Below are 20631 nucleotides of genomic sequence, written 5' to 3' on the forward strand. Positions count from 1 at the left end.
AAATGTGTGCTTGCTTGCCTATGTAGATGAGTAAGCATGTGCGTCTGTGTCAATGTTTGGGCCCGTATGAGTTCAAATCAGCACTCTCCCACACACACCAAAACATTATTGCCCTACAGCCCTGCCACTGCAGAGAGAGACCTGAGCATGCACCATTTATTATTCATAGTGTGTAGCTTGCTTTCGCAGGTAGAGAGAACACACACACTCCAAAGTGATCAGGTGTGATAGTTAATCATCCTACTTGTAAATTGAATAATCATCTTTTGCACTAAACATGCTGAATTTGTAGATATTTCAGTTTTTATTTGTTGTCAAACCCAGAGTTCACTTGGATGTTTTTATTTACTGTTAAATCATCCTTTTTTGTATCTTATACCCATTTTTTTTCTTGATAGCTGCAGCTACTGTGGTTTAAGTGCATGCTTTTTTTTTTCCCCTGCTGGTGAAGATTACGCTAATAATAATCGGGCTACTAGCAGAGCTTGTAATGGTGCTAATTGAACAGATTAGTAAAACCAGCATTTGAACTGGAGGCAACTTGCCTCCCTGGACTTCGGTCTCATTCTTTCCTTTTTACTTTTTTTTCTTCTCCCCCCTCTCCGTCATCCCTCCTTTCTCCCTCACTCTCTTCTCAGGCAGATGGTTTTGATGAGCACCCACTGTGAACCTTAAGTGTTTCTGCTGGGATTACAAACACTAGGGAGGGGTCCCTGCGGTGTGGGAGGGGGGAACCATGGACACAGAAAGGAGGCAAAGGACTGTTGGCTTGGTGGGGGTGCTGTAAGAGGCGATAGGGGATGGAGAAAGGACAATGTGGGCTTAAACAGGCCCGCATGTCGTGGTCTTTTCCTTACATATGCTTGTCTTTAGGCAACTCAAGGAACCCCTGCAGTGAAAATGAGACCCACAACTTTAACCTACATATGTCTTGTGTATAACCCCATGCCAGGGTGTCTTAGAAAAGTTCAATTGCCAGCTACAGGTGCAAGTGCAGTCATCGGAGTGAGAGTAGTGGTGATGGATAATCTAGGTGAAAATGCTTTGTAAGGATGGGATGAGGAATTCGATTAAAACATTTTGACATAAATACAATAATACATGGCTCCCATAAGCACAAGAACTCATTTTTGTCGACATAGAAAGACTTAAGAATGCAACAAAGAAGTAACACCATATTCAGCCTGACTGACTCTCTTTTCTGCTCATACTGTGTCCACTCACACATATGGACTCCACTACAGAGCACCTTTTTCTCTCTTTTCTCCCTTTTGTCTTAGCTCAAGACTAACCGATGGTCCCTGCTTGTGCATATCAATAGGGATGGAGTCTTCTCTTCTTGTTTGTCTTTGCCAAAGACTCTGGCTTTGCCTTGTGGCTCTAAGGGAACTGCCCTTACCCCTCCCTTTCTATTCCTTCTTTCTCAATCTCTCTCTCCCTGTGTCTCTTTTCCACCTTCTTTCTTCTACTTCTCTGGAGCTCAAGCCTGGGTAGACTCTGATTGGCATTACCAGACAAGAGTGTGGGGGTAAGTTGCTGGCTAGCTTCTGAGCTAAGCTGGAGAGCAAATGTTTGCCAGGGAAGTAGAGGGTAGAATAGGAATGGCTGCTGGGTCCTGAGTTGTCCGTGACCAGACCAGTTGTCCTTGGGATTTCCCTCGTCTACTGCCCCCCAGGGCTGGGCCTGGGCCCCATCCCTGCTCCGCAGCTGGGAGACATATAGGACCCAAATGCAGACAGGGATACAGAGCTGAGAAAAGGAAGGTTGGATCGAAAAGGGAGTGAAAGAAAGGCATCTGGTGCCTAGGGGAGATGAAGAAAGAGCAGGAGAGAGAGCGCTTGTGACTGTTTAACGGAAACCTTTCCGTTTCTTTGATTTGCTTCCAGTCAGGGATTACAGGCAATTGGCATTTACAATGATTGGATCATTAATTTTGCTGTGAGGCGTAGTGCCCAGCAGCTCAGCTCCACTACCAGTCCAGCTAATGTTATGTATAACTGGCGTGTACATCCTAACAGCACTGATTTATTAGATTTGGGTCAAAATCATTTACCACTCTGTTAAAAGCTTTTGCTTCGCATTTTAGCTGCTTTATTTTCAAGTCAGGTAATGGATGCTATCTGTCATTTACTGGAGTTCTATTTATTAAGCCATGCATTCTAGTATCATATTATAATAGAACTATTTTGATTTGAAAGGTGGAACAATTTTTGTCTGTATTTTTCTGAGGGTTCATCACGATTTAGAACATGTTACAAGGAGTCAGTGATTTCTTGTAATTGTTGGAGTCAAAGGTATTACTGAAATGGCTGTTGTGGTAGATAGGGGGCAGCATTAGACAGTACTGTGTGACGGCTGCTGTGGCCAACATGCAATGCTTTTGTAACTAAGGCTGCAACAAACATTTCAGCTACCTGGTTAATTTAAGGAAAGCTCGTGTGTCACCTTGAACTTGGTCTGCTTTGTGTTCCACACATACTCTATTTGTTTTTCACATGCCCTTATCAGAGTCTAATAAAAGCAGCATATTCATGTGTCACAGAGGGCTGGATGACTGCCCGGAGACTCGGGTGGTGTAGTTTCAGGTGCACAGGCTTGCTGTGTCGCTGTGTTTTCTTTCTGTGGTAAGATCAGATTGTCTTCTGCCAGGTGTCTTTTGCTGTCCTCCTCTGCTCTCCTCCTCCTCCTTCTCCTCCACCTCTCACCTTCACTCTCTCTGTGGTGGGCGTTAGTTTGTTGTTTCTCTGATGCTGCTTTAACCTCTGACTGCAGCCTCTTCATTACTAGTGTTTATGCCTCTCCTTTCCTCCCTTTTCCCCTCTATTCATCGGCCGGCCAGCCGGTCAGTCAAATCCCTGTAGTCTGGCTGGTCAAACATAGATATTACACTCTGTAATAACACTGGCCACCCGCTTTGACCCCAGTCTGCTATCCTGGCCATAGCCTCTCTTCATAAGGATAGGCACTGAGCCGTGTGGTGTGGGATTTATGATAGAAAGACAAAGAATGGTTGTGCCACTCATTCATTATTGTTCCTTCTTATTTTTTTCCTCGACTTGTTTGTACTGCGAATTGCTTTGCGCCGCTTGGTCGGGCACAAATAGAATATGATTTCTGTTTCCATGATATATATATATATATATATATATATATTAAAAAAAAATTAACTCATTACATTTTAAAGGAATTTTCTCCGTATTTTCAGACAGCTACACAAGCTAGAATATATCATGCATCTGGATGTGCAGTGTTAAGAAGTACAGAGGTATAAGCAGCCAACTAAAGTCTTTCCCTTCAGTCGTTGCAGTCCGGTGTTTTGCACACACTTTCCTGCTTTAAGATTGGCGTTGACTTTGCATTTGTAGCATTCTTTAAGTTTCCACCACTCCGACGAGCAGCCCTGAACATATCCAAGGATCCATCTCTTCTCAGTGCGTTTTACAAAAGACGGGATTTGTCTTGTATATTTGAGGGATATTTGCTCTACAATAGATAGTTTTCTCAGCATCAGTGTCCAGCCCTGCGGGTCTGAATGGCAGATTTCTGCCGACCAAATGCGCCAGAATCCACGGCCGCCAGCACTCAGACGCCGACGGGGCTTTGATCAACCTGGACGGGCGCACATCAGGCTGGCGTTAGGGCTTTAAACCAACAACCCACTGGACGGTGTAACACGGCGTTTGGTAGGACAGGCACCGCCAGCTGCTAACTGTTTAAAAGCGAGGAATGTTATTAAGTGATGTAGATGCAGCGTCCGCGCATGAATGGGAGAAGAGAAATACTGTTCATTTCAGAGTGTGGAGCTGTTGTTGCTGGGAATTAGCTGTGGCATCTGAAGAATGCTGATAACACTGGCTGTCTTTTCATATTTTTTTTCTCCTCTTCTATCCTTTTGACTGAAGTCCTCCTTCATTCTGGGCCTCCTTTCTTGTTTTTCCTTCATGCATCTGAATGAAAGAAAGCTGTAGAAATTTAACACATTGTGTTTACTGTATTCAAGCCCTCAAAGAAATACTTTCCAACCCTAAATTTAGCGTAGTTTTAAGCTCTTCGTTTAGAGTCATAGTTGAGCTTTTTGTTTGTATTTTTTATTTTTTGTTATTGTTTTCTCTCTCTCTCTCTCTCTCTCTCTCTCTCTCTCTCTCTCTCTCTCTCTCTCTCTCTCTCTCTCTCTCTCTCTCTCTCTCTCTCTCTCTCTCGCTCTCTCTGTGTGTTGCCCAGACTACTGACCCAGTATGGTTGCTGTTCAGCTTTTTGGGGTAACAGGTTGTAATGTTTTCCCTTTTGCAGGTGAAAAGAAATGTTTCAGACTTGACCAACATCCCAGTACGGCATCAGCAGTGGGAGGGTTGGCCTGCATCAGCATCCGATGATTCAGTAAGTTTTATACGCAAAAATTTCACATATATACTGTAAACAATTTAAAGTCTTAATTTGTCTTTGTAGCTTAAATGCAAATTATATATGATGCGTTTTGGAGGAATAAAAATTTGTGGTTTTAATGTCCTGAAAAATTAGTCACAGCTTCAAGTGCATGTTTCAGAGGTTAGTAGTTTGCATTATTGAAATAAGTTACATTTGAAACAGTTTCACTCGGTGGGATCCATGTTGAAACCATCTGTCAGAAGCATGAAAGTAAGATGTTGGAGCTAATTAAGATGTCAAAGGCAGTTCCATCCTGTGCCCCTTATCTGTGGACATTAAAGCTCACATCATTGAGTCCCGCTGACCTTTCCTGTCCAGGGGTTGCTCTTCCCATCCATTCACCCCACACACAGTCAAGCTGATCAGAGGCGGCCCTTATCCAGAACCTTCAGGAACCTCTGACCCCTTTTGTCCCAGCCCTTCTTTGACAGCATATGTGTTCCCATGCTAATTGTTTGGCATGGTTTATCATGCTACATTGGGAAGCTGTTGCACACACATTCCTGTTAGTCCGTCCCTAACAGCCTTGTTAGAGCTATGTGACCATTTTTTGGTTTAGAACATTGATGGTGATATTGTTTCTTCATTTTCATACTTTAGTATGCTTTGGATGCTGGAATTGGGTACAAGGGCAGTGCATGATTGACTAATAAGGATAAACGGTTATTTTATATCCTGTGCCGGTGGATACAGTGTCTTTGACTTTAGCCCATGATTTGTCTGTGTCCCATTATTCAAATTTCAGAAACCTGAAATGACAATAACTGCACCTGTTTTTATGGCTCAAAGTAAAGCTTTCAAGATTAGCAGTGAAGGCAACAACATCACACCCATTGTTGTGCACAAAAGGTTATGTATCCTTTTACTCCACAGAAGATTGTTTGCTTTATTTTGTTCCATCACAGCTCAGAGCAGCCAATTGTAAAGCCAGTAACCACCAAACAAACCATACTGCTATGATGCAGATTTACCATTGTTAGCATTATCTTTGTAGACTTCCAATTATGTGATCAGTAAACACCCTGGCAATGCAACAGAAAATACAAATCTTACTGCAAAGCTGAGAGCTCATTGTGGGCATGTGGTGCAATGACTGACCCCTTTTCCATGAACAAGCTTCTGCTTTTCTGTACCAAATGATTTACTGTTCGGCACCGGGACCACCGCAGCCTTGCAGTCTGCTTGTCATTGAACGAGGAATAAGGAAAACCACATTTTACAAGTGTTCAGTATATTAAGTGTATCAATTTGCTGTGAATTGAGATTAAAGATTATGGTTCCTCAGCTCAAAAAAGACCGCAAGAGGAAAGATTGATTGTAAATGTTCACTGTTGAATATTCAGTTTAATGTTGAGATGTTGAAGGATTACATTTAGTGTTTGCATTATCTGTACATTTTGTGTGCTGATTCTTAGTGGGCCTTTGCTTTCCTCCTTAGGTAGCTGTGGAAATAACGGCCAGGAGTCATGAATAGATTTCAGCTCATTGTGGCGTCATGGGGCCAGTCAGCCCTCAGCTAACACACATCTGCAGTGTCTGTGTTTCCTGGTTGAAGAGATATTAAAAAGCATAGAGAAGAGACAGAAATGTAATAATGGCCTCTGCACTCGCCATAGCCCTCTTATTGAAACGTCTGAAGGTATTAACAGAGAAAGCCCGGGGCTTGGCTGGCCTAGCAGGCGGGTAGGGAGCCAGTGTTAGTGTCTAGCTCATTAGCTGAGTCTCATCTCCCGGGGTTTGGGCCAATAAACATGGCAGCCAGAGGCCCCAGATTATGTTTAGCTCTGCACACTATCCCACTCAGAGTGGAATCGATTACTACTTAACTCTGCTTTGCCTTCAAGTGTGTGATATCTCTTATGTTTACCTGTGCATTTACATTTGTGTGCCTATTTACATTTCAGATGTGCTTGTGTTAGGGTTAGTGATAATTCACCACAGTAACTGAGCGGTGTCTTATACAGTGAATTCTGAAATCTATGCAACTGACACAGTTTGAATTGAGTTCTTGGTCAGTTTGGAAGACTTATTTCATTTTTCTCAATGCGTGTGTTAGTTGCAGAATTTGCAGATGAGATGGTAATAGCTTTGGTTTAAATTATGATCACAAATACAGTGATGCAACATATTCTTAAATTCTGAGAAAGTTATTCAGGTTGATGAGATATTAGTGTGATTGTTGTGTATTGTTAGAGTGTAAGAAAAAACTTGGTCAGAAAGAAATTCTCACCTTTCAGATAAACTAGTAGTTGTGTGTCGTTTCCCCCGGAACAGTCCACACAATGTGTTTCATTGTTTATTGTGCTCCGAGTTACTCCAAGCTGTACGGACAGTAGAAATTAGATCAGGACATATTAGAACATATGATGCTCAAATGACAGTAAACAACGGATCACTTTCTTCAGTGTGCTGTTATTGTATGTGGAGAAAGATGAGGGAAGCTAGAGTGTTAAAGGAAGTGGATGAAGCACAAAAAAGCAATGAGAGGTGATGCTCATTCCGAGCAGGCAGATGACATAGAACTGGTTTATCAGATGTTTCAAATCTTTTAAAAACCTTTGTTTTTACGGAGCTTTGTGCACGGTTATGTGGGTGTAATAAATGCATTTAGACAAAGTTTTATGGCCATATAGTTGCTGATATGGATAAATTCATAGGTTTCCTTTTTTTTTTGTTCTTAATATTCTAATGTTGCCTTTTTCCTGAACAAGGGCCTGAAAATCGGAGCCGTTTTTTTTTTTTGTTGTTGAAGAATTGAGATAATAAACACTTGCTCCTTTTACATCAAAATCCTGGGAATATGCTAGGAGAAGTTTTAGGAATCCCAAGTTGAGTTTTCAAGATGGATTCATGCATTGTGAGATTCACATAAACTGTGTTTTACTGTTGTTCTATTGTACCTATAAGGTTTTCTTCTGTCTGACTCCTACATCTAGCTGTGCCACTGTGTTGCCTGCATCTATTAATTTATACTGTTCTTGTGAATGAAGCATGGTGTGATATTTTAATTTATGATTGGTATTGCTGTCTGAGTTGCAATGTTGAGAAAATGTAGAAAGAAAAAACTACCGGAAATCTGTTTTTTCCTCAGAAATTGAGATTCTAGTGCTGCATTTTACAGCACTGAAGATAACTGGAAAGCAGCATCATAATGTTTCAGTCCCTTTAGTTTGTCAAAACTGCAGATGTCTTTTACTGGACATTGGTACGATTTTTAAAAACCTTTTTTCATGTTTTTGTCAGCAGTATTCCTTATAGATCCATCATTATGCAGTCTCTAATATTCGCCCTCGTAGCCAAGCTGTGGGTAATTGGGAGCAGTAGGCATCCTGTTTTTTTGGGGTGGGAGGGTAAATGTTTGGATTAGCATTTGTTTTAATTGTCTACAGGTTTACAGTATTATAATCAAACAGTCTTTTGAGGACTGGAAAAAGTTTCTAGTCAGAGAAAAAGTATGTTGGGCTTTGCTATAGTTATAACTCAATGAAATTCATTTTACTCCAAGTAGATTAGGACAAATACTCTGGCATTATTTGCAAATACCAAGCTCTAGCACTGCCTTCAAATTCCTCCTGATTCTTGTGGCTTTGGCAAATCTGCTGTGAACACTGCTCATCGTAATGACAGAGGTCTTTACAACAGCTGATTTCAGGGGCCATCGGGATATTAACTTTCCCTTGTTGGAAGTGTGCCCGATCGAGGCTCATTCCTCGTCTCCTCCGGGTGCTTCTCCTTAGTCAATACACTTTAGCATAAACAGTTTCCAGATAGGCCTCACTTCATTGGAGAGGTTTTGATTGACAGTCCATCCTACACATCTGTCGGAGTGATTGACAGCCAGTGGGACATCCTTATTACATCCCCTCCTCTCCCCTTCCCTCCACCACCGCCCATCCCTCCTTCTCGCCAGTAATTGCTGACATTTATGCAGTGTTTCATGGTGTTTGCTAATGTATTAATGCCGCCGAGCCTCTGAGGTGCCTTGCCTTGTAGGGCAGCCTCCCTCCATTTCCCAGCCGGTATTAATGCAATCCTTCTCTACCTGAAAAGAGCCTGTGAAACTAGGGGTTTATTGAGGGGGTGGGGGGGGGGAGTGGTTTCCGTAGCAACATGACTCAATTCGCAAACTCATTCAGAGTCCCTCATTGGCACAACTGGAATCCTTGAGGTGACATTCAGGACCGTGTTGGCCTGTCAAACGCATTTTAGTTCAGAGGTCATACCAATAATTTGCATTTGAGATTGTGTAGTTCTTAACTGATTTATCAAAAAAGTTTCTAACTTCAACTGTTGTCCTATCATTACTTTTTGTCATTATGCTGGAGGTGACAAAGATCAGATGAACATGCAATATGTGATAATAGAATAAAAAATCCTAATTAATCCATGGTGGAAATTCTTATTTATTGCACTGTGAGTTATTGCATAATAACTTTGCAGGGTCAATTATTAATTATGTCTAGTGAATTATACTTGAAACCAGAAGTTTACATACAGTGCATAAAAAGACACACAACCCTTTTTTTCCCCCCTCACATTTCACAGTAAAATACAGTGAAATGTCTCTTTCAATCCTGTGAAAGTAAAAATGCAACAATAACTGAGCTGTATGTGCAGTAATCTCATCTCATATCCCCGACGGGACCATCTGCTGTCCCGGGTTTGACCCACAGACCATAGGTTTGGCAGAGCGGACCACAATGACAGAAAGGATGAAAGAAACCTTCCCTCCCATCAGAGGCGCACAGCACCGGAGACGATGGAACTTTTAGTTGACACGTTTTTTGCGTCCCCCCCCCCCCGACCCCCGTTCAACATTTCTCTCTGTAAAGCGCTTTTGGATGGACTTGTGCAGTCGGCTAATATGTGTGCTGATCAAGGATCCATTATTTGCCCATCACTTAAAAGCAGCAGGCACCTCATTTTTGCCCGTCATGTATGTATCGCCAATGTTGAGACGTGTGTATGGCGAGCGTGCAGGGAGGGGCAGGGCTGTGAGTACAGCTCGCATTAGAGTGAAAGAAACTGCAGGCAGGTGAGAAATGTGTCAACTCTCAAAACTAACATTTTAATGCAAAAAAACTATATATGATTTTGTATTTTTTGATATTGAATTTTAGGAAAATGTTGATAGATCATAGATTTCAAAATCGTCCCGCCATACAGCATACATACTAAACTGTCACACGTTCTAAAATTGCCATCAAATATGGGGAAAAATAGCAGTAATTCTTTTCATGTCTGTCAATGTCTATCCATCTACCCACCTATATGTAAAACAAATCAGTGATTTTGTCCATTTTGAATGTTCCCTGTTACTCCGAAGTAGAATTTAAAAATGGAAATATTTGTTTTCTGGGATCAGTACTCATTTTCAGTTTGTTTTTTTTCCCCCTTGTTCAGCGGTGTCGTTCTGCTGCGGTGGCCACCTATCCCACTCTGTCCAGAATGCGCTGTGTTCTGATCTCTTTTCTACCGCCCTGGGGGCTGGGATCGCGTCCCGCCTGCCAGTGTTGCCAAGTCTGCTTATTACAAGCAACTTTGGACTTGTTTTTCTGTGAATTTGAGCAAATCTCATCAGTCTAGTCCCTTATTGGGGCTTGCTTTGCTGGTTGTATCCACCCCTCCTGATTAGTTTGTCCATTTCCAGGACACATCCACTCCCCCGTTTCTTGGTTAGTGTTTCCACCCATACTCACAAACATTTCAGACAATGGCAGTGAGCGGGAAAAAGTGTTGAAAATATGGTAAATAATTAAGAGTGGGAGAAAGAAAGTTTTGGAAGACTGGATCTGACCTTAGGTGGAGATAATTTGATACCGATTCTGTAAACGTGAGATATGTGCTTGCCATGGCGACTTATAACAGTGTACTTGCACCAAAAAACACAAAACTGCTCCTTTCTGGCCCATGAGACTTACGGGCAATGGTTTCATCACCGTCAGCGAAACAACGAAATTATGCTGAAGTCCATTCATATGTCAAAGCGTACTGTACATTTACTACCCCCCCTTTGGTGCCAAAACCTGTATAAATCAGCTGACAAGATACGTCACAACAACATCACGTGACACTCTGAAGAAGACAGCTGACAGCTGCCGAAACCGTCAGGTAAATAATAAAATACCTCTCTGGTCTTTGGAAAAGAACCTTTGTTTTGGATTATAACTTGGAAGACCAATGAACCTTTTTGGACTATCGCTCTATGTTGTTTGGTGTGTGCAGTTTACTCAGGGCTGATAGCCTAGCTGCTGTTTGGCCAGGTTTTGGGCAATTTGTTTGTGCTTGGTCATTGTTGGATGAGGTGTGGTCTCAGTTTGAGGGATGCTGGATGAAGGATTGGGGCACCGTGTGTCCCAATATGGGTGGTCACTCCACTACTGTGGTACATACCTGCAGCAGTACAAACATTAACATGTGCTGTGACTAGCTGCTACTGTACTGTGTGCTAACTTAGCATGGCTGTGTTCCAGCCACAGGATTGGCTCAGCGTGAAGTGGCTCTCATCATCATTGGCTATTCGTATTGTCTGTCCAGTATGGACTAATGTAGTCTGTGGCAGTCTTTTAACTGTTTTAAATGTCTTTTGTGAAAATTATTTTATATATATATATATATATATATATATATATATATATATATATATGTGTGTGTGTGTGTGTGTCATTTTAAAGGTTTAGGGCTAGCCTATCGCAGCCCTACCACTCATGAATTTTTATAATCTATTCCGTTCATGACTTTATTGAAGTTGTAAACGTGTCTATCATGGTTGTGTTTAGTTTTATACACTTCTCTGAAAGAAGTATCCTTTCAAAGGGCTGCTTTTCACTCACTTCTGGGTATTCAGTATGATTTAGAGTCTGGACTTTTTTCTTGACAAAGGAAATTGACTCATCAGTGTCAGCGCTTCTATTTAATTGAAGGACGAGCATGAGTTTGACTCCCCACTGTGTGTGAGCATAGAAGTACAACACTATGTTGGAGAGATGATACCACTTTTCCTACTGTTAGGCATCCTGCTGATCCCAGCAGTCATTTATTAGTTTCTAGCTTTGCACTTATCAGCAGCTTGGCTCACTCAAGGTAGCCTGGACCAAGTAACCCAGCTCTTCTTCTTTATTTTCCTGTCTGAATTTAGTTTTCAACATGTTTACACACTTTCCTGTCTATATCATTGCCTCAGTTCAGTTCATTTTTCTGACATTTTTTTTTTTTTTAATTTTATAATTCTTTAATTCCCCCACCCAAGTTTCTCTGTTCTTCAATCTCTTCATAAATGGCACAGTGGAGTAAGGTAGTATACTGTGGTTTTGGTTGCCTTCACTGCAGCTGTCAGTGGTAATTATCTCACACTCACAGCCAGACACCTAATCCAAACACTGCCTACACCAGAAAAGAAAAAATGAAACACAGAAAGAATGAAGGGAGAGGAAGGGAGAGAAAGAAGGGTAGAGAAGAGGAAAAAAGGGTTGAAGGGGAAGAGGAAAGGAGGGGGTGGAAGGAGAGAGAAAATTCTTTCCCTGTATCGGCCCGTGAATGCCTCGAGCCTCAATGCAAGTGTTAATTAAAAGAATCCAAAAAAGAGGAGCCAGTTCCTTTTGTGTGGAGATGTGGTAAAGGGTCTTTTGAGGGAGGGGGGGACCTGTGGGGGACACCCCCCCAGACCCCGTGCCCTGCGGCGCTTCAACCTTGTTTCCACGTTTTACCACTGAGCCGCCAAGCTGCACTTGTGTACTTCAACATCGGGAGAAGCCACTGGGTCAAAGCAAGGAAAAGGACTGTGAGGCACTCAACCCACTCCCCCCCCACCCCCACTTCTATTCACCTCCCCTCCTTGCATCCATGTCAGCCCAAACCCTCCAGGCTGTCTTTGACAAGGGAAGTGATCAACTTTATTTATACACTTATTAGGTCCTCCAACAAAATCTCTCATTGTGAATGGTGGGGGTAAAGGCTTTACAGGGATTCTCTTGGCAGTGGTTTTTGAGATTCTCACGTTTGATTGCCACTCGATTGCAGATGAGCAGAATAGACCTGAGCCCATTACTTCACACCCTTCAAGCTTAGTCTGCCTTTTTTTTGGCTCAATACATACAAATCTGTGTGAAGTGTACTTTCAGGCCTGCCATGCATCATGTCTTCAGTGGTCGAACCTTTTTCTGTTCAGTGACAGTTGGTATTTATTTAATAAATATTGCTAAATAACAGTTTAAATTATAGCTTTGATACTTCCCTTTGTGAAGTCAGTTTACTGTTATGAGAAGCACATTTAACAAATAACTTTTGCAGCACTAAACCAGTTGGAGTTGAGTTACATGTGCAATGACAAGCCAATTCAGCTAAGTGTTCTTTGTAGGTGTTCCTGGGATACTCAGCTTGCCTTGCTGTGACATACTTGTGATTGAGAAAACTCCACTTGCAACTAAGTATTAATACACAACAGTTGCAGTGTGTCTTTTCTATAATCTCTTGTTTCTTCAATTTGTTTAAAGCTTTTTTTTCTTCTTTTTTTTAGATTCTGCCAATTACAGCAACGGCCTCTAATGACAAACAAAAAAAAAAAAAATCCCCCAAACAATCCCACTTTAGCAAGGTGACAGAGGAGGGGAGAACTCCCTTCTCTCATGACCAAACCTCCTACAGATCCATACTCAGGTGTCTGCTTTCAGTTTGAACCAGTTGGGGTTAGAGGATAGCGACAGGAAGAGAAAGAACAGGGGACAGCAAACAAGTTCACATCATTGCTGGGATACAGGAAGAGAAAATGGCACACAGTGAACTCAGTCTGCCCTAACCTGACCCGTTAGTGAATATTTTAAGCCTGAATTTAACATTGGAGACTTAATTTTCATTAACTGAAAGTGGGAGCTGATTTTTCTGCTTTTGTGTGTTTGTCTGTGGATTCACTGAAAGTCTAAAGTCTTGCCTGTTAAGCCTTAGCAGTGAGGAGGACGTCGTCTCCTTTTGCATATAGCGCTGCTGTAGCTCCTCATCACTGCTGTCACTCTTGGTTTGGGTGGTTTCAGTATTGCGTGGCAGTTTTTGCCACTACTTTTTCAAAACAGTTTTCTGTGCTGAAGACAACATGGAGGTTGAATACTCATCAAGATCTGACACTTAGCAGATTTGTCAGGGGAGGGACTGGGTTTCTCATATATCCTCTCCTTTGTTGCTGGGAAGTCGGAAATTCGAAACACAGTGTTCAATATTACAACCGGTTTCAGTATATTCTCAGTCAACGTTTTGACGCCTGTAATAAATGGTCTGTTTGCCTGCCACGAATCGTTAAGGCAAAGGTACTTTTCCAGAAATCAATATGTAAACGGATCATATAGTTGGAAATCCGTTCACACAAATTACCAAGAGCATTTGAAGATTTGATTTTTTGGATTATATGAATAAATTCCTTTCATCACAGTAAACTCTATATCGGCATCTCAATCAATATTTAGGTAGATTGTGCGTACAAATTTAAAACAATGTCTGCAAAAGAAAAAAGATGTTTTTGAGATGATAGAAATAATTCAAACAAGCCATACATTGAAAGTAATTTTTAAGTGATATGTGACATTTTGTGAAATGATTAGCGCAGAACAAAAAAATGCACCTCGACATCCACAAATTTTTTTAATCAAAGGTTTCTGGTTTTGTTGGAGAAAGACACTAAATCTGCATATATGCTTGCAGATTGTCACAATTCTTAAAAGCATTTTGTACAAATATGTACTTGGTTTGGCTGTTTTTGTGTTTGTTTCATGAAACAGTGGGTTAACATGTCAGGTATTTGGCTCTTATTAGTGCAAGATAGGCAGCATTATACAAGTGAGTCATGTTGCTGACAAGGTTTAATGCTGCAGAGACTGAGGCCAGTCAGAGGAACCGCTCTAGTCTCAGAGAAACACAGAGAGAAACTCTCTCTCTCTCGAATGTGTAGCTCTTTTCAGATTCAACTGGCGTTGCGTATAATCGTCTCCTGATTCACTCATGTCCAGCTGCTCTTTGTGTGTCTTAGCACCTGACAATGGGGCAGATCACAGGACCTCTGCAGGAGACAAGCAGCTTCTCTGCCTCTTATCACACCCAGCTTGCCTGCCCTTCCTCAGCCCCGCTGTTTAGAAGTTCAGTCTCCCAGAAAAGTCTTTGCATCTGGGCTTTCTGCTTGGATCCTAACAAATAGCATGCAAGTGAATTGAGTGCATTGTGGCATTATTGTGAAGTATCAGTATATTCAGGCAGTCACGGGTAGATAATTGCTTGTCCTGCTTTGTAATAGTGTTTGTTGACAGGACTGGACAAGGTTCTTTATTTTGAGGAAGCATCAACTTTCACACTTTCTGGCTTTATCTAATGTAATCCAGTTTAACAGTTCTCATGCTTTTTTTGGTTTGCTTTTTTTTTTTAAATTCTGCTATGAATTCTCCTTTTTACAAAGGTAAGATTTGCTGAAAGTCTTCAGAGGCTGTTCAGTTTGCGGTGGCATCATATAGTAATTATTATTATATTAATATTATATATATGACATTGATGTCCGTGAAAGAGTGTTAGATATTTGTTTGTGCGTGCACTCTCGCAAAGATGTGGGAGAAAATATTAAATGGTCTGAAATTGTTGTGATTGAGCTACACCACCTCTTTTTGATAAAGTCATCTTTCGTTTCATTCTATACACTCTGCAACAGCTTTGCTTATATAGTTGATATCCCCTCGGGTCTGAGCAAGGAGACACCAGCTGTAATGAGTCCCTGCTGAACACTGACATTTTCAGTCCTGGCTTTGGATTTTAGAGCTCATTAGTCAGGTGTTCTTTTACCATAAACCGCCACCACACTAATGGTGACTGCAGGTGTACAAAAACCTCGTCAAGAGCTGCCCTCATTAGAGAAATGAGCAAGCCTTTGTTCAAACATCCTAAAGTTTCCTGTGATACAGGCTTTGCTTCTGCTGCCCATTTGTTTAACACATTTCAATCGGCTGAAAGTGTTTGCAAATCTATCGATGATGAACTGTTAAATACACTGTTGTAAAGGTCATGTTTTTTTTTCTCTCAATAGACCTCAGTTTTTAATTGGTAATAAGCTGCATTTACCAATTTTCTTAACCTGGCTGGTGTTGGGCCAGTTAGCATAATGGAAATACAAAGTGTCAAATTAATCCATTAACCATTTGCCACAGTGCAGAAATGTAATATTGTTCTTTTTTGTTTTTTGTTTTGTTTGTTTTTAGATGACACTAGCGCTTTCCGGAATCAGCTTTCCCTGCCATCATCTCAGTGTTTGTCGAAGGTCCTCACCAGCAATCGCCCAGGAGCCCCCCGGAGAAGAGGTATATAAGCTTGTGTTAATTTTATAACACTTTTTGGAGCTGTATACTAATTTTAATGTGGGTACCTTGTTGCATAATATTCTGCTACATTACTGCAAAGTTTAAATTTATCAGAGCACCATATTGAACAGCTCATTATTAGCAGTGTGGGGGCCTAGTAATGTTGAGGCTTGATGCATGCTGAGTGAAAAGCACATGCTGCATCAGGGCTGCTTCTCATCCACACTGCATGTGTTGGTGATTTTTATTTTTTTTGCCACATACGTTGGTTGTGATTAACAGATCCATGTTGTATGAAGCCCTTATTATATCTGGTTAGGTAGTTGAGGCCCAGTATTGTCAAAGTTGTACTGAACTTCTGCTGTTTAATTTGTCTCACTCTCTGATTGCTAATGCTAGCCGGTTAGCTGTATTATACTGCTCATTTATGTTGTGTGCGTGTGTTTCGCGAATTGATTTATTTTGTTAACATAGCACTTGTATGTTATTGCTTCAGTGTGTCCAGGTTTAAATGTAGTGACATTTGTTTTGTTTTTGTTTTTTTAATTGCAGAAGCTATTTGATAGTCTTCATTCTGCGTTCCATATTTTACATTATGCATTTATATTGTATGTTCTTCATCCAAAAGTCAGTTTATTGAAGATAAATCTGTAATAATTTTTTTTAAATGTATTTCTCAGTCGGTAACCTGCACTGTTCTTATGTCTGAATCTACTCACTTGACTGCAGTCTTGGATAAAGTGCTTCCAGCAAAACAAATCGTTGTTCACAACCATTCTCAATGGACTCTGTGTAAATACTAGCTGATGTAAAGTGAAAACAAAAAAGTTTCTGCCAAATCAAATTTTCCATACCGATCGTTCACAGTGTGCAGATGTCATGATGATTAGCGACAGTGAAGGTGAAGATTTCGAAGATCCATCAGAGTTCGGGATGGACGATTCAGAGCTGTTTGGAATGAGCTCCTCTAACTGCCCAAGATCACCTATGAGTACGTAAAGCGAAGGCGTTTGCTCAGGGCTGATTTATAGCTCTGAAAATACGGTCATAATGCATCACAACACATCTGAAGCTTGACCACAAAAGTATTTTTCTTTTGCAGTGCCAGAGAATAGTCAAAATGACACTGATGCCTTACTTCACTTTACTGACGAATTTTCTTCGAGGTGAGTGAAGTGTAAGAGCACTAAAATCACGTGAGGTTGGAAAGTAACAATGTGTTTATGAGCCGTTTGCCTGTTGTGTCCCACAGGTACGGTGAGACCCACCCAATGTTCTTCATTGGCTCTTTGGATGCAGCATCTCAAGAGGCCTTCTATGGCAAAGCCAGAGATGTGAGTAAGCCGTGAAATTGTTGAGGGCCTCACATCCTCACATGAACATTTTTTAATTTACTGCAGGTATTGTAATATGTCACAGAAGTGTTTTTCTTGGCACTTTTACATTTGCAACCCTAATTTTGAAGAGGTTAAAGATATGTGGTACTACTGTTACAGACACTCTTTTCTTTAGCACTGAAGTCATCTTTGCTTCATGTGATCTGTACACCCCCGTTTTTTTTCTTTTGTTTTCTTTTCTTGAAATAACATGAAGAAGGAACACATACCAAGTATATTGTTATTCATTCTCTGTCAAGGGAGATATGGCATTTCTCTTTCTTTATTAAGAAGGTGATGGGAATTTGAAACACAATTATGTGCTTAGTCTCATCTTTTCCAGACTGGACTGCAGTTATGGTACTCACAATTATTTAGTCTGTGTTCCAGTGTCTCTCTAATTTCACCGCATTTTAGCTTAATATTTTATTTGAATTTAAAGAAAAACAATAATCCCTTATGAGCTGGAAGCATAGGCAATATTAAGAAATTATAATTACAGAAGGCTCAATCGTACCCTGGTAAATACAAGTCAAACAAGCTCAATACTCTACAGTGTTTAAAAAAGAAAAATCTCAAGGTGAGCTCGTTTAATCAGAATAAATTCAAATTGAATACATTAGTTATGGGCATAATTCACATTTATATGTAAAACATGTTGCCCATTTGCCTGGCACTTTATTTGTCGGTGCACTATCATATCACTTGTGATGTGCCAATTTGCAGCAAAAACCGATGCATTTTTTTTCCCCAGTGTTTACCATGGAGGCTAAGGCTTTTATAACCATGTCGATGTAATTTTATCAAAACCCTCATCAAATTTTCACCCTGACAGCTGAGGCTTTATTTTTAGCTGTCCTCTTTCCCCTCATGTTTTTCTGCTTTTGTCCTTTTACGGATGCTTGTATCAACTGACAGCTTGTGTGGATTGCCGCCTTATTAGACTGTGAGGACACAGCAAGATGTTAGGGGGGTTCAGATCACCAGACACACAAAGAGGGAGGGTGTAATGAATGATATCGGAGGGGGGTTGATGCGAAGATCATGGTCTGAAAAAGAATAGAGAGAGAGTGCAAAACAGAAACTTGGAAGAAGACACTGAGTTACAACAGAATGAGAAATAACCGCATATGAATTTGAGAGATGAGGGTAAGACAAGCGTGAAATCAACAAAGATGCTAAGGAAAAAAAAACTGAAGAGGAGGTTGGCATCTTGCCTGTTTCTCAGCTGATTTCCCCTCTTAAGCCAACACAATATGGCCAGCGTCTCTCTTGTGTTCACACACAGTACTGTACCACTGTGCTCTACACAGTGCAAGGGCAAAATAGTATTCATTTTCACTGTATTTTGTTTTATTCTGAGTGAGCGTGATTTAGCCTGCCAACTGTGCTATGGTTAAAATGGCTTTGGAGAAGCTGGATATGTGCAAAGATGTTGCACGAAAACAGAAGCTATTTGATCTGTTCTGTGTTTGTCCTGTTTTGTCACGAGCATCCCAGACAACAGGCCAAAACATGCTGCTTTTCATGGTTTCATTACACAGTAGCATATGTGCACAGTAGCACCATCTCTTCTTCCGTCTATCCAGCCACCCCATCCCTTCTTCTTTACCTCCTTCTGAAAAGGAATTTAGATTTTGTATCCTAATCGCAGAAAAAGTACTTCATTAAATGGATATTAGAGTAGTGCAAATCTGACGGAAGGGAGAGTCTCGGTGGGTTTATAAACAGAGGAATCAGTCTCACTCTCATTGCCTGGAAGAGGCTAATCACTAAGCAAAACACTACATTTGATGAAGTGTTTTTGAAGGTGTGTGTTGGGGGACTGGTTAAGATAGACTCAATCCATCCTTAATGAAAATGCTTTGGGCTGCAGAGCTGAGCTGAACCCTCTTGGGGATCAGTGGTTTGTCAGAGCGCTCAGAGAGATAGGCCACCCATCACTAGCCACGATCCTCACTAAATCCCCATCAACGCAGTGGTTAATCACTCTAACCCCGCTCTCCACTCCTCTCTCATGTCTGCCACACACAAAGACGCATCAAAATTCATAGCCTTGCTGGAAAGGCGAGTTCAGGGATTTATCGCCGCCAAGTAGCCACTTTAAAACCCAGCAACAGCCTCGCAGAGTCAAGAGGGAAGCGCTCTGGTCAGTCAGAACAGTACAGGATTGTAGATATATGTATGACTCTCAGACCGAGTGCTGAACACTTGAAAAATATGAAAACTTGAACTATTTACCTCAGGGGCAATTATCACATTTTGTTGAGATACGCACAATATTTCAAAGTGCTGTATCTGTTTCCCGGTATACTCCGTAAATCATCCATCAGTCGACAGTTTGGAGGGTGCCTAGTTAAGGTATAGTTAAGTGCCATTTTTTTGGTCTTTCATAATCATTTGGAGTTTTTTTTTTTTTTTTTTTACATTTGGCAGGGCTGATAGATTATAACACATGTGGTCAAAGTGAGATAGATAACTCAAATGTAATTGTGCACTTTTGTAAATGTCAAACTATCGAACCTCTAATGCAGTACAGAATTTAATAAAATTACATAAGTGACAGGAAATGCTTAGCACGGAGGGATTTGTTATAATTTGCAGTCTCCTGGTAATCCAACACCGCCACTTGTCATCAGATCAGAAGTGTCCTGATGAAGTATTTTATAGCATCAGGTTAGTTAAATCAATAAAATTAAATTTGCCTTTTTTTTTTTTAATGAAGAGAAGTACATTTTTTCTTTTTAAGGAACAAAACAATACATTTTACAGGTTATTGTAGGTAAAACAAACAATATGCTTCATAAACAAATCCACTTGTATTGATGGGACTGAAACAGAACAGTAGTGTAAAAAGTATACATGTGTATATAAATACCATATGACCCAGTATCTTCACCAGTATATAAAAAAAAGAATAGAGGTATGCAGTACTAGTCTGCATTATCACTTCTTCCCATGTACTTTGGGCATTGCATATAACAGTAAATAAAATAACAAGACCAGGAGAGACCTTAAAATGAAAGGTGCAGTTGTTGTTAAATATATCCATCCTGCTCTTTCCGACTCAGCTGATTTTTAACTTTCCTTTGCAGAAGTGAATGTGGAAAAAATAAAAATTCACCAACTTTCATTTTTCCTTCAGTGCTATGTAGAAAGAAAAATAAGCTTGTTAAGTAAAATTAGGCTTAAAATAAGTAAAGTTAGGCGAAACATTGCACAGTTTCACAAAATATCACGTCATATGAACGAAGTGAAATGATTCCAGGTAATCTGTCTCGTAAATGTTGCATCCCATGTGGTGACCACAAATCTTAAAATGAGATTCGTCAACAGGTTCAAGTTTTTAACAACACACAACTTACTAATATCCTTCAGATCCTGTGGCACATTTAGTTACTTAAAACTGTCTGAAGGATATTACTCATTTGTATCAGTATTTTATCCATATTGTACAACAGTTTTCAGCACAGACTTGAGAGCTGAGGCAGGAACAGCGGGATGTGCTC

At 40.7% G+C, this 20631-nt stretch overlaps 1 protein-coding gene across 1 annotated transcript in view; it reads left to right on the forward strand.

Annotated features, from left to right (window-relative positions):
• Positions 1–20631, forward strand: part of faf1 (Fas (TNFRSF6) associated factor 1) — a 76388-nt gene that overhangs the window by 27994 nt on the left and 27763 nt on the right. The window contains exons 8-12 of the mRNA XM_030082753.1: positions 4291–4377; positions 15648–15746; positions 16614–16737; positions 16849–16912; positions 16999–17080. Of these exons, the coding sequence (XP_029938613.1) occupies positions 4291–4377; positions 15648–15746; positions 16614–16737; positions 16849–16912; positions 16999–17080 (456 nt within the window). The remainder of the gene's footprint in view (positions 1–4290; positions 4378–15647; positions 15747–16613; positions 16738–16848; positions 16913–16998; positions 17081–20631) is intronic.

Source organism: Salarias fasciatus, chromosome 23 (genome assembly GCF_902148845.1).
Source record: "Salarias fasciatus chromosome 23, fSalaFa1.1, whole genome shotgun sequence".
Classification (NCBI taxonomy): Eukaryota; Metazoa; Chordata; class Actinopteri; order Blenniiformes; family Blenniidae; genus Salarias; species Salarias fasciatus.